This window comes from Agelaius phoeniceus, chromosome 2, assembly GCF_051311805.1.
Source record: "Agelaius phoeniceus isolate bAgePho1 chromosome 2, bAgePho1.hap1, whole genome shotgun sequence".
Lineage (NCBI taxonomy): Eukaryota > Metazoa > Chordata > Aves > Passeriformes > Icteridae > Agelaius > Agelaius phoeniceus.
This window is the reverse complement of record NC_135266.1, coordinates 33,412,120-33,439,254: the sequence shown is the minus strand read 5'-3', so window position 1 is coordinate 33,439,254 and position 27,135 is coordinate 33,412,120. Positions and strand designations below refer to the sequence as shown.

The following is a 27,135-nucleotide window of genomic DNA, read 5'->3' as shown; positions in this document are numbered from 1 at the left end:
CATACTAAATTGACTATTCCATATAAAATCAGGGTTAGGCTTGTAATGTTGTAGATTCTTCCGTGGGCCTGCTGCAGCCTGCTCCAGCTTACTTGGAAGATGACTCCTGGTGAGTAATTTAGGTGTTTGAAATGATGAACTTTGTGATTTTCCACCCAGGCTCCAGCTGCCTTGCTGCAGGATGAGGATGCCCTGTAATTCCTATGTGATGGATGCAATCCCATGCTGGGTAGCTGAGCTGGCATTAGGTGCCTTTATGACCAAATGGGGCCTCAGATGTCACGCTGAGTTAAAAAGCTTATATAAATTCCCTGTACTGCTTTATGCAGCACTGTGCACATTTCTTGTGTTCCTTTGCATGTATTTAGCTGAATAAGGTAAAACATGTTTTGATGTAGTTTTGAAGACCCTTCAATATTTATACCTATGCTTACCTTATCCACTATTGACCAACTGCACTATTCAAAGGAATAAAAACAAGAATATTCCAGGGTAAGGTTTTTTGTTTGTTTTGTTTTGTTTTATTTGTTGGTTTTTCTAGATTTAGATCCTCATGCTTGTGTCCTGTTGGGATGTGCTGCCTCTAGGAGAGAGGCATAAGTGTTTGAACTGGAATATCCCTCAAGGTGATTTTTTTCTACTTATTGGTTTGAAATTTTGGATTTAGTTTCTGCAATTACAAACTGGAGATGACACCATCTAATAATGCTTAGAAGATTGGTTACATAATAAAAAGTTATAGGTATTACTATCACTAGTTAAGCTAGAATTTATGATACTTAATTTGCTTTACAGTTAACATTTAAACAGAAATATTCTCATTCTGAGAATTTTGCTATGAAAAACAATTGCTTTACTGAAAATAGGTGAGCTACAGTAACATGTGGAGAAAAAATGAAACAAATATTCAGATGAAGGTACTTTGAATGATGTTAGATACAGCCCAGCAGTGCTAACTTGTGTTGCTTGCAAAAAGATAGTTTATGCAGTTAGTGCACGTGCAAGTTGAAAATTGTCCTTTAATGATAATTCTTATAATCTCATCAAGGTTGGTCATGCTCTTCTGAGTATCTTCAATTAACCAAACTGGCCTTTTCAGATTCTGAGACTGGGAATTAATTAAACTCAGTTTTTGAGGATGTCTTCTTTGTTATTGGCAGATGGGTGGGAGGGAATGTGTGGTTACTCAAGTAAAAATCAATCTGACTATTATTTGTCAGATTGCAGAAATAATATGCAGTTTTCAAATAAAGAATATCTTCTAAAATGAAGAAATCTTATCTAAACTGTAACAGTCCAGGTCAGCAACTCAAATTTTGTTAAAATCAGTGGGTCCTGGATATAATGTTTGTGATTTCCAGGGCAAAATATGATCAACAACAAAGTCAGAACAGATTAGCAGCATAGGGTTTACATGTTTGAGGAGCCTTTATCTGATCCTATAACTAAGCAAAAAATTAATATTTTCTTGTTAGAAATAGAGGTTTTTCTATTTTCTTGTTGGAAATAATAATGCTAAGTATATTGCTGTTGTGCCTCATGGGCTTTATGAATGTATGGCATTCACAAAGGTTTTAGTGATCATAGTGAGCTGAATTCTCTGACTGAGCTGAGCTGCAGCCCTTCTCTCTTTTTGTGCTCCAGATCACTGAATACTAAACAGCTTTGCTTCTATCACTTCAGCTACTGGTGCTATGGTTGCAGTCAAATGTTAATTTAGCTGCTTTAATGAGAAACTGCCGTGCTACAGACTCATCATGTCAGTTACTGGCAACAGACCTGAGAGTGGAAGGTTACTTTGGATAGAAGGCTGATCCACCATAAAGCTAACCCTGCAAAAACCCTGCACATGGGGCTGGACAAGTGAGTGGAGAGAGCTCACTCTGGTGTAATATAACCATCAGATCTCATCTGAGGGGGGCACAGGAATTTATGGACATGGAGAAACAGAGTGTGGGACTATCCTGTGATTCTGTTCAGTGGCAGCCAAATGCTGCCCTTGTGCTGTCTTGGCCGTAATTTCAAAGATTGATTGATAAGACTGTGATTGCATTAAGTCCCTATCCATGTGTAAAACAGTATGTCATAATATACCAGATGGTCCCAGTCTCTGGGGGTTTCTGCCTAAATGGTTTTGCAGTTATGAAATAGGAAAAGTATAGCAAGGCCCGAAGGATTTTGGCCATGTTAATTGTTGTTGCTGACTTCAAGGTTGTGCACTACTTCTAATAAATACGTATCACCCGATGCCACGATGGGCTATAAGAGTGTTCATGAAAGAGAAGTAGGAGAAACATTCTGTGGGATGACCTAGAAAACCTCTGCACAAGTCATTACTGCAACAGGAGTTGTGCTATAGAAGTTATATCAACAGTTTTGATTTTCCAAGTACAGTTTGCTCTGAAGTTAACTCCACAGCAGGTCAGATGTTCACATCCTTGGGAGGTTTGGAAAACCAATGACTGAAAAAGCAAGCATGCACTTGCTGTGCATAAAGGCACGATCAAAGCCATGTGAAGACATACATATATTTTTTAACATAGATCACAAAGCACCAGTCCAACTTTGCTCATCCTGGAGATTAGCCCCAGGGCATTTCAGATGTGGTACAGGAATCTGCAACACAAGTCATGCTGCTTTCCACTCTGTGGATTTGTTTGTGGCACAGATATAGGGATGATAGCTGCCTCTTTCTGAAGGAGAGAAGATAGAGATTCTCTGTATGAAAATAACTGTGCAGTACTTGCATCTCATTTAGGTGGTGCATGATTCAACTTCCCTCTATCAGCTAAACCCTTGGTGAAATTTCACTTGGAAAAGATGGGGAGAAATGCAGGATGAACAGATGTCATCGGAAAAGTTTTTGCAGAAAAGACAACCTGTAGGGAAGTAGAACAGCAAACTGGTTGCTCATGCTTCATGAGCCTTTGCCAGAGAAAAAGACAAAACACACTCCCTTGGACTGATGACAGTTTCAAAGCTGCAGTCATAGTCACTCAAAAATCACATAAGAATGAAGTACAGAAAGGCCTTTTTTTCCCCTCTGTGAGTGGAAAATTACTGCTGTTATATATGTATGTGTCACAAATGTTGATGCAAAAATAAATGATGGCCAGAAGTCACGTGGATCCTTTGATAAGCAAGACCTTTCTGTATTGTAATATAATTTTGTTCCAGATTATGCTTCTGGCAAGAACCACCAAATATATTACAAAGGAAAGTGGTTGATTTGGCATATTTTTGGAATCTGTGGTTGAGGTATAAACTGTCTTTTGACAGTGTGAATTTGTATTTGTGGTGTTACACTGTAAAATTTAGGCAAGCATAACCACCTTGACAGATGAGTGCAGATCTATAGACATAAACCATATAAGATGTATGTCAATTGCTGTTCACATCCCTTTCTTCAGTGGCAACCAATCAGACTCTGGACACACTTTTGTTGTTAAATGTTTGAGTTTTGTTGAGTCTAATTCCTTCTCATGGTCAATCTTTATAAGATTCACTCTGCATCATCATTATGAATAGTTGTAAAGGAAACTGGGGAATTGAACATGTTTGATAGCAGATATCATCACCCTCTAGAGGGCTGTGGCATAAAATATTAACATCACAGCCTACATCAAAATGCATTTAAATTTTTCTTATGTCACTAAATATTTTTGTTATAAATAATTCTTATAGCTTGTTTACATGAAATAAAGAGTCCATTTTCAGAATGAGAGCAACTTGCTGATTGAACAGGAATCTTAAAATATAAAACCTTGGATTCTTGACATTTTGTCTTCGATGACATGAAATTTCAGTGAAACAGAAAAGAAGGATGAGGAAACATCCCATTGCTTCACCAGGAAACATTTGCACAGATAGTTTCTGAATGAATATTCTAGTTTTATTTCATTAGTGGTTTCCTGTAAAGTTCAAAGGGTTTTTTGGCATGCCCAGTTTAACATCCCTCTTGAACAGGAACGCATTTTTGTCATTCTCCAAGGCCTCAATAGTACAGGGAAAAAAATAATCAAAAAGGACTGAAATTTCTGAGAAGATTCTAGAGTCTGATTTTGAAGTGTTAATCAGTCTGTCTGAATTTGCATAGGATCAGATCAGATATCATCCAGGTCAGCAGGAAACTGATGGTTGCTGTGTTTACACATCTTTTCGGTGCCTAAGAATTAAATCCTCTTAGGAAACCTTTAAAATATTATTGAATGTTAATCCATATAACACTGCCAAATTTCACTTTTGCCTTACATAGATAAAATTGCTTGTATGAACACAGAGTGAATGGAAACATGCTGTCTATTTTGAATACTGTGAAGGAGCATTTGCTGTAATTCCTGACCACACAGGGAACTGGTATCTCTTAGCAGTATAATAATGTATACTGACTGCTTGTTTTCTGTTGAAAAATGAACAAGCTACAATTTTAGCCCTTAAGCTTGTTGAAAATGTTTGTAAGCATTTGAAGACAGTACTTCTTTTTCTTTGAAAAAAGATTTTGTGGTTCATTTATTTAAAATTTTGAAAATCTTCTATTAATTTTTCATTCAGTTCAGCTCTGCAAAATGAGTGACAAAAGCATCTTCCTGAGTGGAAATGTGTTGGGAAACCATCCCAATAACTTTAACAGCTTTGAGTCCAGAGCACATTACACATATTTTACCCATCTCTGGTTTTGTACATGTTGGACTTCACATTGATGTAATTTTGCTTTTTTTTCAGAGCTGAAACATGAGATCTATGTTTGGAGGCTGACAGCTCAGCGCATCAACCCGGCCAGCAGAGAGGAGACTGCTGTGAAATGTCTCTTGATGCAGAAGGTGCTGACTCTGGAGATGCTCCTGAGGAAGAAGCTGAGGACGTTTCACAGGTAAGCAAGGATCAGCTTGTCCAACCTCCCCTTTCAGGGACCTTCACAGGACCTGCATTCCTAGCTCTGTCTTGATGAGATGGATGTTGGGGCAGATAGGAACAGCTACTCTCAGCCTCAGTAAAACAAACTATTTTAGGACAAAACTGATGTGTTAGGCCTGGAAAATATATTTCTCAATATGGCCCAAAATTAAAGGCCTAGAAATTTCAGGCAGCTTTCGGTTTGAAAAGATCACAAATATATAGCTACACTTTTCCTTACAGTTGTGACTTCAGCACAGTAAGATGCTGGAGTTGCTTTTTTTTAACTGAAAATTTCAAATTCTCTGCAGTGAATGGGTGAATTTGAAAAATATTTCACCAGTGAATTGCGGTGGTTTACAATTATTTCATAATCAACATTTCATTGTGAACCTGAGTGCAGACATATTTTTATGTATAGAAAAGAGGTTTACATAAACTATCACAAAAAGAATAATGACCTTGTTTTGTTTAGATTCTAGTAAAAACAGATGTTATGCCATGGAATTTGATGATTGAAAATAGCAATGATAAATATTTTGGATGTTAATTGCCTAAAGTGAAATTGGAATATTTAATTTTAATTAATAACTTTGTTAAAGAATTTGAGCAAGAAAATGTAAATATGATTTATTGAACTATTCCAATAATAAGATTTTTTACATAATTTTTGCTGATATTGTGTATTTTGAATTGAGTGAGAGTATTAGTACTTCAAGACAAATAAGGCTGTTAAAATCGCCTCCTTTACAAAAGATTTTAAGATTCTCAGAGTTTATCATATTGTAAAGAGGACCCTACTGACTTACAAATGAAAATTGTATATTTAATCTTAAAAATCAGGATTCCTCCAGCACAGCACATTTACAGCAATGTAAAAATTCATTAGCATTAACAGAGCTCCTGAAGTGCAAAGCCCAAGGCTTTTTGCTGGAGGCCGGACTGCACCGATAACACAGTGAAATTATTCAGATCTTAAAAACTTCATTATAAAATGCTAATGTGAAACATGTGTGTTCTGACTTGCTGATGTTAGCACACGACCCTTGTTTTATCACAGTGGGACACACACATCAGCTCCTGAAACTGTTAAGGGAACTACACATTGCAGATAGCCAGATCCTATCTGAGGTCCATACCCTGAAGTCCAGCTCCTTCTCAGCCTGTGGCTTTCTTAATAAACAGAAGGGTTTGTGTATTAGTGGAGCTTGTTACAAAAGTGGAGTCTTAAGTGAATGCTCATGGAAATTTTGCTGCTGGATATAAGAAGGCCACAACTTCTTTGTGGTATGGGTTACTCTGCACAGGGAAAGAGGAGATCTATATGTGATGAGAGGGATTTATTCCAATGCTCTTGGCTGAGGTCTGATTTCACTCTGGAAAAAAGTAGGTGTCATTTTCTTTCAGACAAATTTCACAAGAAGATAAAAACTGGGAAACAAATATCCAGGAACTTCAGAAAAACGTAAGTAGATACTATTTTTTCCCCAGTATTCATGTAAATGAAGCTATGCCTTTATAGAGAGATAGTGCCTTAAATCTAATGGAAATTTATTAGCTAATTTAGTAGCTAATTTGATAGCCAAAAAGTTAGCAGCCAGGGTGGTTGACTTCTTGGTCAGACAAGATTACTGAACCACATGGTGAGGTTTTGTCCTTTTGTTCCTTAGAAAACTGTAACTTAAAGAATGAAGTAGTGGTTCAGCAGTGTTTTCTTAACTTTTTAATCCATAGCCAGAAAGGCTCAGGTGATGTCAATAAATTGTAGCCATGATGAATGATAATAGAGTACACTCCTACTAATGTACCCAATGCATTTAATGCATTTTGGTGATATCACTGCTTTTATTATTCAAGTAGGGATAAACCATTTGACAAATCCTGTTCTTTTAGCTGTGCACATACTAGCACTGCTTAAGTCCTTATGCTGAACCTGAGAAGATGGAGACTCTGTCGTGGGATTAATGTCTTCTAAATTTAATTATCTAAGTGTCACAATCTCTCTACCTCACTGGCATCACTATGAATCAGGCCTGTGTCTGAGAGCTCAAGTCCTTGATTGGACTCCTTGGGGTGCAAGTCCTTGTCTGGGAGAACACTGTCCTAGGTGTCACACCAAACCAGACCAAACCCAGCAGATTTTCTTTACACCTTTTTCAAGGCATTGGATAAGAGAAAAACTTTTTAAAGAACAGAGACTTACTTGTATTTTAGTAGAGCTTTAAACTACGTGAAACAAGAGACAAACTCAGTCTGGGAGAAAGTGATTCCCTGGAGTGGTAGTGAAGGCAGAGACACGACGGAAAGCACTGGGTGTGGGGGCTGAGGACACAAGGAGATTGACACAGTGAAGCAGGGCACAGAGGTGTACAAACTCTGTAGAGATGAAGGGCTTAGCAATTACATGAGAGCTGTACAGGAGGTGTGAAAGATTTGACCTCTAGAGTGGTTTATAGATTTTCAAAGCACACCTGAAAAAAGAAGGGTGGTTTTGTCCCAGATCACAAAACCACAGAGTGCTCAGAACGCCCTCTTTGGTAGAAGTTGCATTTCAATGCTGCTTCACCCTCTGGACTGAAGTTGTTAAGGGGGTGCCTGAGTACAGCTGAATGTATGCAGCAGGTCCTAGATACTTGTATCTCTTAAAGCCTGTTGGACCACATATTCATGTTTTTTTATAGGTATGCATAAGAAGCACACCTATAAAAACTATTCAGGTAGTTCTGTCTTTTATGCTCAAGAGGAACATACAATACAGGAACAGCAGTTTGCACTTCACACATGCTTTTCTGAACTCTATGCATAATACATAGCTGCTTCTTTAATACAATTGCTAATTTTATTTTCTTGTCTGTCTCCAGCACAGAATAACAGACAAAATTCTGCTCATCAAATGTCTGACAGTGCTGGGATGTGTTATTCTTATGTTTTTTATCAACTCATTTGTTCCAGGCATCTACCTAGATCTTGGTAAGTTTCCTAGTTTTGTTCAAAGTAAAATAAGCAAACTCCCTGAAAAAAAGCCAGCCATATCTTTCTGAGTCTTGATCTTTTCAGAAAACCCTTTTTCATATGTTTCTGTCCTCATAATTTTACCAGGTTAAGCAGCAATTTCTCTGGGAAGAGAAGAGCAGGTTCTAAAAATTCAGTCACGTCTCAGTTACTCCAGCAGGAGTAACAGAGAGTGCTCATGACTTCATTTTCTGGATTTCCAATACTAATGAGCTGGCTAAACATTTCAGAATGAGCAAATTTGACCTTGGCATCATTTGCACTGTTTGAGTGAATGACCAAGATGCATCAGGGACTTCAGAAGATAATCACTCCATGGTAGAACAAAGAAGCAGTTTGGCATCATTTCTTAAGGATAGAAAGCTCTTTGTATAATTTACACTCTCCATTACTTTATCACCATAATAATTCATTTCCAAAAATAAAAACTGGAGGACACTGTATATGGGTGAAATGAAAGTAGCTCTGTGTGCAATTTCTATATATAGATCTATATGTGGAGGTTTTTATACAGGTAGTTGTATATCTCTACAAGAAAAAGTTCCACATAACCTGAAAACAGAACCAAGTAGAATCTCACATTTAACTTAAAGATAGTCATAAAACCTACCTATGCATTGGCCAAAAAAAGAAATTTTTTTTTGGCTGCTGAGCTCTTCAAGATTATGGAATTCAAATACATTTTTTTTCATGCAATCTGAATTTACACACTATATACTTCTATCTCAGTGGCTGAAAGATGGAGCAGGCTTGAAGAGGAACAGCTGATAATGAATAAATCAATAATCATATACACAGATATTACATTGACACTTATTTTTACTGTGCAAGATATAGAGCCAGTTTTGGCTCTACAATGGTGATCAGGTTGTAAGCAAGACATTCCATATCTGCTACTGACAGACTATTTACCATGCAAATGGGCAATTTCAGCCCATGAAGATTACTGTCAAGAAGTTAAAAGGTAAAATGCTGTATTAAAACAGAAAAATGTGCTATGCTAATAAGGTCTGGGAAAATGCAGAAGGTGAAAATTTTTGAATGCATTTGAAGTCACGGTGGCTGAAAACATAAGAAAGGCCTTCGTATTGACAATTTAAGAAATCAATGTACACTCTTACTTTTGTGTCTCAGATAAGTGGCACTGAACCATGTAGAACTTCTTGAATTAAGCCAAACATGTCTAAATGTTTTTGAAAAGCCAGACAGTCATTAAAAACTAAACAGTACTAGTTGTGTATGCTCCTGGTAAGAATTTTTTTTCAATACTGCAAAGGAGTTGGAGTCGCTGCTAGAGGAAATGTAGTAACTATTGATCTTTTTTTTTGTCCTGCTTTATGCCAGTAAAATAAATGAAAATAAATGGAATGTTTTGCAGTGTAGGTTTCTGTTCAGTAGCCAAATAACAACCTTGAAAGTAAATAAGGGCTGTATGTGTTCTGTATAATTTCTCCCTGTTCAGCATTCACGGCAAACCTGTCATATCAATGAATAAATGTTACTAAAGCATACACATAATTTCTACTGAAAAGTAATTGAACCTGTAAACTTCTACTGATAAGTTTACAGGTCCCATAATTTACAGGTTCTCAGTTTTGTTTCCTGAATTTCTCGGTCTTGATGATAGCTGTCACTTATTTATCATTACTGAAGTAGGGCTGCTGTGAGACTCTGTGGATTTTAGTCTTCCAAAGCATGGAAATATACTTCTTAATGTACACTACATCTTGTACTCTGTTGGCTTGGGTGGGTAAATTTGTTCAATATGTTTTTCTCATAAAAATTGCAGTTCAGTGTTTAATTTTCTACCAGAATAATGGTTTATACAGAGGTTGAAATGATAGAAATCTAATAACTTTAAATTGCAGTTGGTAGAGAGAATTAGAAAGATTTTTAAATTCTGTATCAGTCCCAAGCCTTGATACAATTTTTTCATTATGAACATGGAATCATTAATATAATTTGAAGGTACTGACATTTTAATTTAAATAATAAAATTTGAATACTTAACTGCCTTTTGAAACGCAGAATTCTTTCCTATTCAGTTTTCTTGTGCCTGTTCATTAATTTATTTAGTGTAATTCTATGAAATAGCTATGTTAATAAAAGATTAGTACTGAGACTTAAAAAAACCCAGATACTAAAAACTGTAAGACTCCTACACTACTTTCATTTGGCCCCATGAGATTTTATTTTATTGATAAAGCATTATTAAAACATCTGAGAAAAGATGACAAAGGATGAAATTAAAGCCCATTTGAGGATTTTACCTGGCTACTATTTTGACTTTATCTTCTAGGCAGGCATGTCTAGAGCTTTGGACTATATTAATATGCCTGAAAAAGATTTAAAAAGTAATATAAAGCAAGATTTTGCTGAAATTTTAAGCTAGATTTTTTGAAGGGGGTGCTCAAAGTGACTGGGTCAGAAAAAGTACTAAAATCAATTTATAGCTCAATTCCTTCTTCTCCTGTGGGGAAGCTGCTTTATCTTTGATTTGGTTTTAGTCAGTTCAATGAGTTGCTGAGCTGCTGTGAACTTTGTGCAGTTCCTTCTAGTATCTGTGAAGAGGGACCCATTATCTCCATGGCCCTGCTTTTGGCTGCCTGTCTGTGCTTTCTGCATGAAATGCAGGCAGCCTGCTCTTGCAGACGCCCTCACTCTTGCTCTCTTCCACCTCTGGACACCTCTTTCCCAGGGCCAGACCCACTAGTTTCTGAGACATGGGAATGTCTTCTTCTCCTTTAAGAGGTTGAAACAAACTCTATTGCTCTCATATTCAAAGAACAAGGTGAAAACCCAAGAGTAAAGAGATGAGACAGTTCCTGTTTCAGAGAGGAGATGCTACCTCAATTTCGGCTGCTGGAAGCAGGGATGGAATGCCAGGAGAAATACAATTGTGCTTTATGCTTTATTTGAAATACAATGGTGGTTTTGCCTTATTTGTATATTAATTCCTGCCTTATTGCCCCCATTTTTCCTGTTAAAGACACAACTCTTGCACAGGCGAACCTATGGTGTTACCATCCATGGCTTTCCTCATGTTCCTTTGATGAATTATTTTAGCAAGGGAACAGGGAGAGATCTTTTGGATTCATTGAATTCTTCCATAATTAAGGACTGCCATTTGCTCACTGGAAGGAGCTGTCTTGGATTTTTTTTTTCACTTGTACAGAGGAGTGGTGTCTTAATGCTGCTGTCTGAGCCCATTCTGGTATTTTTGGTGCCATGGGCATCTGTGATCCTTCAGACATCAGTATTTAAGCTAATTACCTTCATCTGCCCTCAGAATAATTTTTGTGGGTGTCACTAATCAGTGGAGGAGGTCAACAGCTGTGATTCAGCCTGGTTTCATCTTTGGTATGATTAACCAAAGCAGCGTTAGCAAACTCCCCAAATTTAGGAGCTCATAACTAACTTTAGGAACATTCAAGCAATGACATGATCACTGTGACCATTCTGGGCACTAGGACAAGGTGTATAGTCAATATTCTACATCACTCCAGTCAGGCAAACATCCTAGATCTGAATTTCTCTCATCATTCTTGCACTAAAGCTAAAATTCCTTAATATTTACAAACAAAGGTTATCTTGTTCGATGAGACTTCTTTCTCTTGCAAAACATTCTCTTGTCCTCTATATTGATGTGGTTTAACTTCTGAATGTGTACTAAGTCTGCAAATTCTGCTACAGCTACTTGTGAGTGTCTGAAGACCTCTTTTTGCAGTTTATGGCAATTAGTTGTATCTTGCATCTTTGAAACATTTTAAAACTATGATCGAAATAGTGGAGAAGTAGGAAAATAACTGCTTTAATTTAATGTAAACTGACTTCTGTTTTTTTGGTACACCATGTTGTGCAGACTTCTCTTAATTTTATTGCCAGAGCATTAAAGGAGAAATGTACTCGGTGTAGATATGGAAGACTCTTGTTATATTGTCACTCCTTTGAATACCAGTTGCCATATGTATTGACTCATTTCCATAATTTACAGAAAATTTGTTCACATTTACATGAGAAATTAAATATCCCAATGGGAAAGGGCCTCAGTCGAACACAGCTCCTCCCTCCATTATGTTTATCGAGACTATTATGCAAATTATAACAAAAATATTGTCTTTACTGGAGAGAGGAGTCACTTCTCAAATTAAGGGAAGTGGATAAGATTTGAAGTTTCTCCTCTTTACATGCTTTTGATTTTTGTCCTGCTTTTGATTTTCACATGTTTCAGTGGACGTGCTCAATTTTCAGCTTACACTGTAATTTACATAGATGAACCAAAATTATGATAGAGTTGAAACTGAGTGGCACTTATCAGATAGCTTGCTTAGTGAGGAAGAGAGGGCTGCAAAGTCCTAGAGAGCCTCACAAACTTACATTTTTTTTAGAATGTGTGAAGTTTCATACCAATATTTACTTAGAAACAATGATGCCAGTTCTCCATTACTGCAGCCTACTAAGATTTTAACCACTAGCTTAATCTATTTATTTTCTGTAACATTTAAATTAGGAGCTCACTGCAAGAATGATTCTTTGCTAACAGCTTTGAGACAGATTTGTAGGGTAAGTATGTGTGTGTGTAAAAGCTTGCATGAGTTGCAGTGCTGTAACCAATGGCAGAAGTCTTTAACTTAAGGATCTTTGACTAAATTATGTGATTATGTAAACTAAAAATCTCCAGTATTCCACAAGGGAAATAAATGTATTCTGTGTGGTTTTGTTCTGAAGATGCATCCTAGGAAGCTGCTCAAGAAGAACTTTAATAAACTCCCCTCACTCCCCACTCCAGCTTTTATATGGGGCCTAGGATAGGCTATGTATGTGCATTTGAACTTGTGCTAAGAAGCTTCTTTAGAATGGTGAAAGTACTTTTAAACTTGAACCTCTCCCCCACAGGCCTGTGAGAAAGATCCTGCCTCCCAGAGTGCAGCAGAATTCCTCAGATCCAAAAGATTTATATATCCTTGTAGAAGAGCACAGGGTTGAGAAAGGTGTGGACAGATCCCATTAGCATGAGAGGGGTGTTGATATCAAAGGCTCTTAATTCTGTACTTTGAAATTTTATTTTGGAATATTTTTTCCATATCTTATCAGTGATTAATAGATTGAACTATGTTCTGCCACTATTCTGTGTGATGGTGGAATTGTATGAATATGACATTTGTTTACAAACAATAAAATGATATTTTCAGAAACAGAAAAAAATGACTTAAAAAACATGTTTGTTCCTATGGAGAGGAAGAAAAAAAAGAGAGTGCTTATATAAACCTGTTTGGTTTCAGGTTAATTTGAGCAATAGTTCAGATGAAATGTTTATTATAGAGCTACTCAGTGTTATTGAGGAGTTGTTTTATAAAATATCTGGCAAAAACCATAGACCAGTTTAATAAGCTGATGTATAATTTTTTAATGCCTAAGAAAACAAAAAATCCTCTCGAGACAGACAGCTATTAAGATATAAAAACTGGTGAACAATCTAGATTTTAGAAAGCGTAGGCCAGATGCCAAGAGTGACATTAAGTTTAGCACATCTTATATTTCACTTCCTATGTCACTATATCCTCATTGTGAAAAGTGCACATTTGGTCTTTAATTTGTCACTAAAGCTAACATTTATCTAGAAATTAGCTAGGACTAGGAAATGAATCAGTTTTAGCTGATAAAAGCTTGTAGGTGTTGACTCCTAAGTAATGGCTCAAATGATACTTTATTGTCAACTGCACTTAAAGCTGTCACAATGACTACTTTCTTTTCTTCGTCTCTCTTCCCTCTCCTCCCCCCCTCATTTTAATTTAAATTTTGTTTCATTATTTTGAAAAGCTTTCTAACATGACTTGATAAACTAGGCAAACAGATGCAAAGCTTGGGATGTAACATTTGTGGACCTTTTCTGTAGAGCTAAAAATACCATCCTGAATAATCTGTAGTTGCCTGGAAACTCCTTCACATATTTCAGTAAAGTAAATGGCTTTGGCCTCCAAAACATTTGAATTGCCTTCTCTTACAAGGCAGAAGGCTCCTGTTCTCAAAGTCTCCATGGTCTTCTTAAGCTTGTAATATTCTGGGCAAAAAGGGGAACACCTTCTATATCTAGAGCTGAGAATTTATTAACAGTAAGAAGTTAAAAGTTGCAACCAGTGCAACCAAAGGAAGCAGTTATTGTTCATCTTATGATAATATTAATACTTAGAGTCTAATATGTCTAATCAATAAAAAAATAAAAACAAACCCTCATTAACAATATGCAGTATAGACTGTTGTAAAAAACCAACCAACCAAGTTTTCTCCTTCCCCCCCAAAAAAACCACAACCCAAAAATCCACTCAAAACTCAAAAGAATAATCCCAGTATAATTGTCCTTTTTTTCCTGTTGTTATGGTCTCCCTTTGATGTTCTCCAGGGTGCTAAGCATCATGCATTTAGGCTGGAAGGAGTTACAACAGAGGGTTGATAACCTGAGGGTTTTTGCTGGGATGAGATGACATGTTAGGGATGTCCTCCTCTTCTTTGCCAAGACGTAAATAGTGTTGGTGTTGATGGTTTCTTACTTCCTGTGCTTCAGTTCACTTGAGCCCATTTTAATATATTTTATGAAGTGTCACACTTTACTTATTCAAATTTGGTTTTCAGCTCTACATTATACCTGATTTTATTTTATGAGGTGTGATGTATATTATATGCTTTTTTTCTTGTTCTTTTTGTTACCCCTAAAATGGGTTTTGACCGTCTCATAGGTTTACTCAATCATCTATAACTAAACACAGCTGAGTTACTGATAAACCTGGATTCTTTTTTATCATCTTATGTATTTCTTTTAGCTGCAGGTACTCAGGGACTCTTGTCTGTGGCAATTCCTTTCTTCCCTTACCATTTTCCATTAATGCTCCACCTAAATGAAGCTGTAATGCTGCTTTCCATGACTAAAGTTATTTCTTTAATTGCTGATCTGACAGTGGTAAATAAAGCACTGTGTTGTAGCCTCTGATAAAAGCATCCATAAGAAGATTAGAGCCAACATTTTAAGCTGTACTCTTTCAAAGTCTTCAGGCTTTTCTGGAGACTCTTCCAGATCCTTGTAGGTGTGTTTGCTGGGGCTGCTTGCAGCCCTTTTCCCCAGGTGTCATCAGTTACCATTGCCAGTGGAGTTCGATATATTTGTCCTCGTTTAGTGCTCTTAACCTCCCTGCCTGTGCTTCATCCATTAACTCTGTTATCTGTCGTGGCATGTGGTGGTGTTGGTTTAGGTGGTTTAGTACTTTTACATTGAGGTCAAGAAGAGCTCTGCATGGGACTGACCTGCTGGCCTCTGATATGTGGCATTTTCACTTGATTGCACCGTGAAAATGCAAACTGTTTTCTAAAAATGAGAATGGACATAACTGTATCGGAGAGACTTCATACATCTTTGATTCATAGTTGTGTCAAAAGCATTCCTGGTAGAGTGTACATGAACATGAGTTAAAAATAAATTTGATGATAATATTTTAATAATGAGAATGGGAGCGAAGCTACATCAATGCAGTCAACACTGACTCGGACTCAAAAAGTCTGGTCCAGATGTTAGTTACCCTGTCAGCATAACACCTTGCTTGTGGACATACAAGAGATCTGCTTTCCATGATCCTTGCAGTCTTAATTTATTTTAGGATAGTTTTCAAAAATTCTGCCTTGAAATGTCACGGTTGTAATTAAAAATAGATAATTATGCATGCATTATACAATACCCCTGTCCATGCAGCTGCCCACACATTTGACAAGAAAAAAACCAAGGACCAGTAACAGTTGTATCTGCTAGTGCAGCCTTTGATCTTTATTGCTTGCTTCTAGAGAAGCCGACCTTTCCTTTATCTTGATATTTGCAGCTCCTCAAATTATTTTTTGCTCACTAGAGTCAATAAGGCTATGGCAATAGAGTGTGTTTGTTTGCAGCGACCTTTACTGAGAGTACTCTGTAATTTTTCAGACTTACAGACTGGTGTGATATAGACAGCTATATATCTGTCAGCTCATCTCTGGAGATGGAGTGCCCAGCTGTAGAAATGTCTAACCAGGTTTCTTTCTTACAGAGTTCTGTTTTGAGAGCCATCCTGCCTCATCTATAAAATTGTGTTTGGACAGTTGATGAAGCTGGGGGTTGGCATTACAATGCAATGCTGAATATGGTTTCACATTCATGCTATTACAGCTATTCAACAAAGTCCAGCACATCCTTTCCTGAGGCACATGGGATGATCTGGGATCACAGAGCAGTCAGTTCTTTACCTTGTTTTATGCAATGCTTCTGGTTTTGTATAATTACCTTGTATCAGCATAGGATCCTGCTTATTTTGCCTTGCATGGGGTTATAGCTTCCACCGTTTTTTTCCATATCCTTTTATTCCTCTTGTATTGTACCAAGTATTTATTGGTGTGGTGCAAGTCTTGGACTGTCACCTTCACTGTTCTCTCCCCTAAGGAGTTGCCTAAACTATGGTGCTAAAAATAGCAAAGAATATAAAATGATTTCCATGAAGCTAAGCCTGTGAAAAGAGACTGCTCAAAAGACCAGCAAGTTGCTTTGTGAGAGGGTAACTTTATATTAAAAAAAATAATATTAAAGATAAAAGAGCACTTACCAGTGGCAGCAAGTGCTTCTTAGAAATATTCAGCAAGAATTCAGAATGTATATTTTCAGGCATTCCTGATAAAATAAAAGATAATTTGAATAAACCAAAATATGGAACATTTTCATTCACATTCGGAAGTACTAATAAAACATATTCTATGAGAAGAGCAAGCACTACTGCACATATGTCTTTGATTTAACTTTTTCACCCCAATATTTTTATAGGCTTATATAAGAGGCTGATGAAGCATATACTACATTAAGGACTGGCATACATCCTTAAGCTACAATGACAAAAAAAGAACTTTAAAAAGCACAGAAAACTAAAATCATACTTTGAGAAAAACATAAAAAATCAGTGTGTCCCTCCCATCTGTTTGCAGAGCGGGGTACTATATTTTCATCTGGCAGAAACTGGTCTAGATGTTTTTTTAAAAAAAATATTTCTCAATCACTATAAATGTGTGACCCTGAATATTGTGTTGCCTAAATCATTGTCACTGCTATTAACATCTTCTTTTTACTCTTTCTTGTCCTACCCACTACTGCTGACACAAATGGATTGCTCTCTGCCCTTTGGGGAAGCCTGGTATTTACCCAAAGATTTGTCAGGACCTCTTAAATTATCTTATTTTTGAGCTAAGTGGCCTGGATTCTTTACATTTTTCCTGAAAATCAGCTCTTCAGGCTGTTGATTGTGCTTCCTTCCCTGCTTCAGATTTCCTAATGGGTATGCACCTTACAATATATATTTTCAGGGTTTGCCAGGGATGAGAGGCTGTTTCACAGAATTTACTATTTATAGCCCTGGTTCAGTATTTCAGTGGACCATGAGATTTAGTTATGATACACTGTGTTTCTCAAGTATTTTCTGGAGGACTATTTGGCATCCAGTTGCTTCCCATCCTGGATTTTTGCAGTTTTATCTCTTCCTACCTAAATGTATTCTCTTGACTTGTCTTGAGTAGCCTGCTGTTTTGCCCAGGCCATCAGTGGGATCATGCAATGTTACCCTGACTTTGGTTTTCAGTTCAAAGTCTCAAGTGCCATTTCAGTTTCCAGAAAAGTGAAATTTTCTCAGTCTTCTTAAATGCATTACTCCAAATTCTGTGCATATAAAGTGAACATGCAGAGTCCACATTTTCACTTTGTTCAGAGGAAGCTTGTTATGCTTCTATGCTTCTGACCTACTACTATGAGGTAGTAGGTCAAAATTACTTTTGCGGAGGAATGCACATTCTTCTTAATGAGCACTTGAAAGGCCTACAAATTAGCAATTTTTCTCCCTAATTTATTTCTCTTTCTCCTGCCTACCTCCAAAATCTAGATATCTATTTTACTCTATTTGATTGTTTTATATTTTCAAGTTCATTTACTTTATTATTTAAAAATAAGGGTTTTTTTGAGTAGGACTGCAATTGTGTTCCACTCAGCATGAGCTAAGTATTATTCCAAAGGTGGTTTTGCCTACTGGGTATAAGAAAAGCAAAGCCCTTAAGCAATTTCTACTGTACTTTTTTTTTTTTTTCTGGCACCAGACAGAAGACATGGAAATCTTTTCTTATGAAGAATGCATTATAAATTTGCAAGATGCATTTTATAATAAAATTTCATTTCCTTTCCCCTAAAATAAGTAGAAACTGTCATCCTCTTCAACAGGTAGAAATAGAATTTAGGTTCAGTTTCTGTCTAAGTTCTCTTTCTGGGACATCAATTGTTATGAAGCAGAGGCAATAAAAGGCAGTAAAGGAAGTGGTCTGTGGAGCAGTAAATGGGCTTTGTTTTCACTAGAGTAATGAGAAGTTATTTTTAAAAATTATTTCTATTTCTCTTCCTCATGGCTCTCTTTTGTGGTCCAGGAAGCTAGGAAAAAAAAGACAAACAGAGAATCCAGTCTTTAATGTGTCCTAGTACTTTCAAAATTCTTCATAGTAAATAAAAAATTCCAATAAAGCTCTCTCCTCTCCTCTCCTCTCCTCTCCTCTCCTCTCCTCTCCTCTCCTCTCCTCTCCTCTCCTCTCCTCTCCTCTCCTCTCCTCTCCTCTCCTCTCCTCTCCTCTCCTCTCCTCTCCTCTCCTCTCCTCTCCTCTCCTCTCCTCTCCTCTCCTCTCCTCTCCTCTCCTCTCCTCTCCTCTCCTCTCCTCTCCTCTCCTCTCCTCTCCTCTCCTCTCCTCTCCTCTCCTCTCCTCTCCTCTCCCAGACTGAAATCAGCTCTGTGCAGCCACAGCTGGCAGCTGATGTGTTTGCACTTCCCTCTGGAGAGCTGTACTTGCTGAAGCATGGCAGGATGACACCTCCCTTGCCTGTTTGTATTCTCAGGGAAAAATATTGTAAGGCCAGGCACTGTTCCCCCATGCAAAGCTGCATGCTTGAAGCTAATGTGTGCTGATAACACTCATGGTAAGAGAAAATGCCTGGCTCCATCCACCTCTTCTGCAATTCCGTATTACTTCATTAGCTTTAGTGATTAATTGTTATCTCCATATAGCATGTTTTAGTTGATTCATTATTATTGGAGACAGAAGGGTAGAAATAATACCAAGATATTTTCACAGGTTGTCCCGTAAGTAATGAGAAATTCTTTAATTCTTCACTTTGTTGTAATTACATTCTAAATGTACGTTATGTTGTCAAGTAGGTTTTTAGAAAATAGTACTTAAAATTTTGCTACTTAGCTTCAAATCAGCACATACCTACTCTCCCTTGCAGCATTCTAACAGAAATTGCCATCATATTTATTTAAGGTGGAGTTGGCCCCACTGTTTTTAAACAGAATTCAGAAAACAGCCAAGACAACAGTCAGAAGAAAATTAGGCAGTGCATTTCCATAAAGCTTTCCTTTATGTACAGACTAAATAAATTTAATTTTCATGAAGAGATTTGCTTTGTTTTATAATACAGCAGATCAACTTTGCTATTAAAAAGTCATGGTAGAGAACTGACAGTTCTCTTTCCTCTGCTGCTTTGGGAACTCAGTGAGTTATAAGATAAATGAACCAGAGGGGTCAAGCAGCTCTAGAAAGAATTTTAACTATGCAGAGGGAAAGCGAGTCTTGCTCAGACAGGAGATTTGCTATTTGCATTTTCTGGCTAATTGTGCATTTGATTTGCATTTTCTCTCAGTTACCTAAATATATGTATTAAAATACTTCAGAATGTACTGAAGGATGATATCTGAAGAGAGCTTCTTTTGCTCCAAATCTCTCCTATTTTCTAAGGAGAGTTTCCTTTCCTGGTTATCTTCTAGAGCAGGCAGCCACTGAGTCTTCAAGGTCCAGGGGATGCAGCCAGCCTTTCAGGAGCTGCAGAATCTTTCACTATTCCTAAATACTTAAAGGTTTCTCTGTGATCCAAACCCATTGATCATTGGGGTAACCCAACTTTGTCTTACTTGCTTGTTCTTTTCATTTGAGATTTTATTTTAATTTGAAAGCAAAGGCCGTTCATCCTGTGATATCTGTGAACTTTTCCTTGTTACAGTCAAAGTGAAAATGTGGCGAAAATCTTTGAAAATCACAATACTGTAACTTACATGTTGTTAGCACATAACAAGTCTGTGAAGTGTAAAGTATTGTTCTCTTTTTCTCTCATGCAGGCTGGATTGCCATGTTGGGAGCCCTTTGGCTGCTGGTGCTAGCAGACATCCATGATTTTGAGATGATATTGAACAGAGTTGAGTGGGCAACCCTTCTTTTCTTTGCAGCATTGTTTGTTCTCATGGAGGTAATATTTTCTGATTCTAAAGCCTGAACAATTGAAAAAGATTTCAAATATGAATTATGTTCCTGGAGAGAAGCCTCCTGCTGGTTCAATCCCACTGGAATATTGTTGATTAAATGTAGTTATGATAATATAGAGAGGATTAGCAGAGAATGAAAGTTAGGTGGACCACTTTCCTATTTAAATTTTCATTATAAACTTGGTCTCATTCTCTTTCCATATTCTGCTTTTGTTGAATGTATCAGACACAATCATTTTTCTATTATTTAAATTTCAGTTTCTGGGTTTATTGTTGGTCTATGTGTGCAGATATTTTACGTGTATTTATGTGTTTGTTTACAATTATTTATACAGATGATAGGAGAAATAATAGAACAAGATTAAACTAGAGTTGAAAAATGCTTCTACTGCTGTCTTCTTGCTACATGCTGGCTACCAAATGGTCTAAGATATTTCATGGGAGTGTGATTTGAAAGGAAAATAACACTGAATTTCAGTTTGCAATGCTAATTTAAAAAATATTCAGCTCTTGAAATGCCTTGATATCTTGCTGTGTATTTTCTGTGTGCTTGTCTGCTTGACAGCATCCATGTCCATCCATGTTTGTATCCCCTTTTATTCCCTATTTGATGTTTTGCATAGCTTGAGAGGATTTATTCTTATGCCAAATATTTGGATTTTTTTGTGTGTGTGTGGATACTCACTGTAACTTTTTAATTAGGCTTCTAGAATGCTGACTATTTTTCAGTTGTTAATTGTTGGGTTTAAATGATGTAATAATGTAGACACATGACTGACAATACCCAAGTGACCACTGACACTGCCATGGCTAGTGAATTGCATGAGTGAGAAGCCTGGGAAAAGCCTGTGATAACTAGTTTGCTCATATAGCCTCATTCCTCCCCTCTTCCCTCCCAATAATTGCAAAGATTCCAAGAATCTGGAAATTGGAATCTATTTAAAAAATCAACAGCAGTAACTGGGACAACATTTGAAGGAAATAGAAACAAGAACCAATCCGACTGACTCTAACTAATGCCAAACTGGAAGTCAAAATCTGGTAACCTCCAAGAAGATGAGTGGAAACTCTGATTATCATTATGAAATTTTCTGTGTGCTACTAAGTCTAAAGTTAATCAGGAAATATTGATTTATTGTATGCTCATTAGAACAGGAAATTTTTAGTCCTCCATTTTATGAGGTTCCATATAACCTTGAATTTCTAGCTCTTATAGGGAATCAATGCTGAAGCCATGTTTATTTTGTCTACTGCTGTTGTAAGAGTTTATTAGTTGTGTTCCCTGATGTATTTATTGTTTGAACTTTGATTGACTGGCTGTGAGTTGAGTGCTGTGTGACTGCACAATACCATAGTAAAAATACACAGGAAGTTATTTGTCTTTAGATACAACTGTTATAATTCACTGAGCTTCTTTCTTTCGGTTTCTCACGTCACCAGTGAATAGTTTGCTAATGAAATAACATTTCTCCTGGCTTTCTAGAATAACAGTAGTTTAAGGTCATGGAAGAAACTTGTCCAGATAATGAAGAAAAAAATATGAGACATTAAATTCTTCCCCACAATGAATGAGAAAATGTTCTGTGTATATCATCACTGCTAATTTTTATCTGAATCTATTGGATTAGTAGGTGGTAGTCCTTTCCAAGGTATTTTTCTTTCCTTTAGATTACCAGTGTCAAGAGGAGACTGGTCAAAACAAAGATATACATTGAAGTATAAGAAATCTTTCCATAGTCTAGGGTATCCAGAAATTGCCAGCTCATACTGCTCACCCTTGGTGATTCTTCAGCTTGGATAGTTCCCAGTCTGAAGCTGTTTCCTGCTGCTGTAAATATTCTCTTTCTTATTAAAAGGCACATTTAAAAACCTGTGTGGGACTTAGGCTGCAAGTAATTTTGGAAAATGTGATTTGAATTCCAGATATTTTGGAAAACGTGATTTGAGTTCCTGAACTACAGGGGAACTCCTGAAGGTTCTGCCTTTGGGGGTCCATCAGTCCAGTTTGGTGCATCTTTCACAATCAAAAACTTGGAAATCCTTGGAACTCTCTTGTTATCTATTGTGTCCCCTGGGTAATTAATCTTTACAGCTGTCTTTTTAGTCTTTATCCACAAGTGGCTCTTACATTCTATAAAAATCTTTCTGCTTCTTCTGTCTCTGTAAAGTAAGTCCCTATGTTTCTCAGGATTACAGTTCTTTGCTTAGTTTTATAGTAGAAATTGGCATGTTACCTTAATTCCTTCTGGCAGAGTTTATTTACAAGAGTCATCATGACATACTGTCCACAAAAGGATTAATGAAAATTTTTATGCATAAATTAGATTTTGTTTTAAAATGGCACAAGATTTCTTTCAGCAGAAAAGCTCTGTTGTGAACTCCCCCACAGGAACTAGTGTGCCTGAAGACACCAATTATGTGCAATAATGCTTACTCCTCTTAGAAGACACAGGAATATCCAGGAGACCCTCTGTGCAGTTTACATGCAGGGGAGGATGGTGGCAGGGTGCTAATTGCTGACTTGTGCTTAGGTGCTGGCAGGAGATTGGCCTCGAGATCATAGAGACATCCTAGAATTATTTATGTGATTAATATTGTCACCATCTCTAACGAGATTGGCTACATGCAGACTCTCTTGCAGGAGTGATGTGTGTGTCCTGAACGTCTCTTTTTGAGTTCCAGAATTAATTTGGAGTGTTACTGTTAGTAGATAATTAATAAGGCAGCAATATTAATTGAATGTAAATCTGGGCTCTAATTGCTGGCAACTATCTGTTTAGAAGTTTATTTTGAAGCATGAACACAGCAATGATGCAAAAATTATTGCTGTTCATTAAGAATATTGCTTTTACATACATTTAAAAAATCACTGTCATATCCTTTGAGTTGATAAAGCAACACAAATAGCTTAGAAAGAAAATGGTAACTTAAAATCAACAGCAAGAATTAACTTCTTAGGCAACATTCTCCTTGGAAGCCAAAATAATGAAAAAATGTTCTTTTTTTTAAGTGTAATTGATATGTGCCTATTTTGTTGCTTGTTTTCTGCATGCTGTATCTTTAATTGTAGATAAACCTTTTCTTGTTCAATATATTGCTAAAAATTTATATTTCTGGGCCAAATTTACTGTGATTTGGTGATACCCAAACCACTATTATTCTGCTGATGTCCAATTGAGGTGCAGGTACAGGAATTGCTAGTCTGAATGAAAGCACCTTAGTCACTGACAAACCAGTGTCCTGTGCCACACCACTCAATGTCTATTGGGATCTTTGTCTGCATCTGTCATGGAATTTGACAGCATGTGAATTGAATGCTTTTTTTCCCACTGCGGTCTCTGAAGGGCTCTGTCTGACTGCCAGGCGGGGGGATTATACAGAGCTGTGTTGTGTGAATACTGACTCCTGCAGCTCTGTGAGGGACTGATGTCAGTAAGGGAGGCATTGCAGCTGACTGCTTCTTTTTCTGGACAGAAAAAAAGAAAGCAAGCCAACCAGCGTTGGTTAGGCTAAATCAAAAATGATGTGATTTTCTCCCCTGAGAAACTGAGACATCATCAAATAGATATACCTTATTAAACCTGAAAATAGTACTTTGTTCTTCATGCCTACAAGAAAAGAAAACTAAACCAAAGTGAATTAAGGGCTAGCACTCACAAGTTAAAATCACCCTTTTACTTGTGGGTCAAGGGAATATGTCACTGTCCTCAGGTGTGAAGACTTAGTCTGTATATTGTGCGCCCAAGGAGAGATCAGAGTTAATACCACCAGGCTGAAGTCTTCCTATATCTTTTCATCTGTGGTAGCATCACAGGATGCTGTCTAAATGTCCTGTACAACTGGGAATGGTTCTCACAGAGAGGACAGAGCACTCTGACCCAGGCTGTCCTGGGGTCCAGTGCTTACAGGGCTCACGACCTTGGTCCATGTGCCTAACTTTGGAGAGACGGATTTCCTGCCTTTCAGATGCTGCTGCCTCTGTGCCAATTTCCATTCACTCAAGATCTCTGTCCTGGTTTTAGCAGATGGATACTGGTTTTGGTAGTTTTTGTTGTAGGTTTTTAGGCCTCTTTTTGAATGGGTCAGAGATAGCCATAAAATAGAAATATAATTTGTTTTCCTGTTTCTTCTTCTGAGACTGAGCATGAGATGCCTGATTTCATCCAGCCTTTGAAACACGTTATATACTTCTATCTATATTGTGGGTTTGAGAAAGTTGGTTTAAAATCAGTTGTGTTCAGGTTTTCAGAAGACATGTATCCACTGAATAATGTAATTAAATTTCAGCCATTCTCTGATCTTGTGTCCCATGCTCTTGAATAACACTACAAGTTATTTCAGTGCAACCTTTACTCACTTTTGCAAATACAGCCACCAATTTCTGTTGTATCTTTTCTTGCCTAAAATTAATTCTGTACAAGCTACATGAGTTGAATATAAATATCTTGTAAATTGGAATAAATTATTGCCTTTTTTTACATCCAGTGGAAAAAAAAGTAAGTACGTCATGCACTTCATTAGTTGACATCAATGTCCTTCTTTTTTTTTACCCCAGGCTTTGGCTCATCTGCACTTAATAGACTATATAGGAGAGCAGACAGCTTTGTTAATAAAGGTATGTTTAAAATATTTATAATTTCTAAGAGGCAAGAAAAATAGTTTTATTCCAGTAGAACAATAAAGAATAATTTTATTTTGAATTTGATGGTAATTATTGCATTCCTGCATCAGTAGTATCAAGAAAGGATGTCATACTTTGGCATGGGTGATATTTAATATGTATATATCTGTCCACAGCCAGAATACATATAGCCACAAATGCAACAGAAAAGCTTTTTCTATTGTCTAAAACTCCAATTGCAAAGGTGAAAAATGTATAAACAGCTAAAGGTCAAAATTCACAGTTGCACAGTGTATTTTTTGTGTGAAATCTGAGTATTAGAAATATCAATCTCTGCACTTCTGTTTGTCCTTGTTTTCTTGGAAGAAGGACTGTAATTGTGTTACTAAATGTTAGGCTATTTTATCTAAGATGCCTTTCCTATCTCAGAGCCTAAAGGAATAATAACCGTCGATAAATTAAAACTGTAAAGAACGTGCAATTATGCCGTGGGGGACACACAGAGCAACACCGATCTCAAAGTTATAATTTTCTATCTCTCAATTCCAGGTGGTTCCTGAGGATCAGCGCTTGGCAGTGGCCATTATTTTAGTGCTCTGGGTGTCTGCTTTGGCCTCCTCTGTGATTGACAACATCCCCTTCACAGCTACAATGGTAAGTAAGCTCTGTGCAGCACTGCACATCCTCCTCCAGGTGCTGGCAAGGGAGCTGAGCTTCCTGATTACAATTTGCTGTTTGGTTTCTTGGGTTTTTTTGACCTCTGCTGTGCTGTAGCTTACTTTATCCTGTGAGATTGAATCAGCATTAGAAACTAACTCATGCTCTTAAGGCATCTTGCTGGCCATTGACCCCTGCAGCTGCAGGTAGCTGTGGGACCAGAGGCACTGTTCTAGCTGCATTTTTGCTTTTTCTCCTCTTATATCCACATACATACTTGAAAAATAGAATTTTCTTTTTGATTGGGAAGAAAAGATGTCACTATCCATCCACTGCTATAAATGTTTTTCCTCTATGTGCTGAGTAGTTATGCTAATGCTTTTTTAACACCCATACCTTTTATTGCTAGCTTACTTTTGTAATTAGTTTAAAAACCACCAAATTATGTTAAGCATAACAAATGCTTGTCAGCAGCTGAGCTTTAATATCAGAAAAGTATCAAGTTATAACAAATTATGGCATGCTCAGATAGGTTTATTCAATCAAGTTCTCTGTTTAAAGTGTGATAATTCATTCATTATACCATACTAATATTTCATTGTTACAGCTCTTTCTCAGCAAATCTTTTCCACACATTTTTTCGTCCATTATTGGATGGTCATGTCCACTCTTAACCTGTGCCAAGGTTTAAGACATTTCTTGTAGGACATATGACAAATTGGGCAGATTTGTGACCACTCTATAATTATATATTGCTATGGTATTTTGCTTTGATTACCATGGTGTTTCCTGTGAAATGATGTTGATTTAGCCACAACAGACTGCGAGCAACAGGCGTGAAAGGAAAGATTGTTTTGGGATGAGTCACCTCCCAGCAAATGCTTGAGGATACTAAGCAATAATGCAGAAATCTTCACTTAGAAGATTTTTGTCTCATACCCAGCTAGTCTATAAAAATTGTCTTGGAGTAGTACCAAACAGCACCATGAAATGAGTATGTTTTGGGAAATGGGACTGAAGTGCAAGAATCTTCTGGGATGCCTGAGGACCATTTCTTTTGTATCTTTGAGGGTGGCAAAAACAGATTGACAGCAAGGGAACCATTTTCAACATTTTAAGCTATTTAAAATTTGTGTTTTTCTAATTTTGTTACAGAATGAACATAAGAGACTGCTACAATATTTTAATTTTATTTTAATAGTCAGAAAGAAGAGACAAGAAGAAAAATGCATGCATATTGTCACCCATGTAAAAGCAGTCATTAGCTGAGGTGTTAAGATGTTAATGTGCTACTTGGCAAACTAGAGTTGAGATTCATCTACTTCTGTGAAAAGGCTTGCACTTTAGCCTTTGTCATTCTGCATCAGCAAATACTTACAGAACGTTCCTAAGTAACTAAGTCCCAAGATCTTTTAACTTCCATTTAAAATTCTTTTTGATTCTTTAATACTATGTTCATACTCTTAAAACAAGCAGTATTTAGTTTTGGAAGGCTATTTTTCAGTGTATGCACCAAAGTTATGAACTTCTGATGAGGAATATAAAATATATTGAACCCAACTCTTTTGTAGAATGACTTTTCACTAATCAGGAATTTCTATATATGAG

General features: G+C 37.0%; 1 protein-coding gene across 1 annotated transcript in view; it reads left to right on the top strand.

Moving 5' to 3' along the window:
• OCA2 (OCA2 melanosomal transmembrane protein) overlaps positions 1 to 27,135 on the top strand; it is a 159,104-nt gene that overhangs the window by 73,638 nt on the left and 58,331 nt on the right. The window contains exons 15-20 of the mRNA XM_054627989.2: positions 4,723 to 4,870; positions 6,301 to 6,358; positions 7,755 to 7,863; positions 20,106 to 20,233; positions 24,805 to 24,864; positions 25,420 to 25,524. Of these exons, the coding sequence (XP_054483964.2) occupies positions 4,723 to 4,870; positions 6,301 to 6,358; positions 7,755 to 7,863; positions 20,106 to 20,233; positions 24,805 to 24,864; positions 25,420 to 25,524 (608 nt within the window). The remainder of the gene's footprint in view (positions 1 to 4,722; positions 4,871 to 6,300; positions 6,359 to 7,754; positions 7,864 to 20,105; positions 20,234 to 24,804; positions 24,865 to 25,419; positions 25,525 to 27,135) is intronic.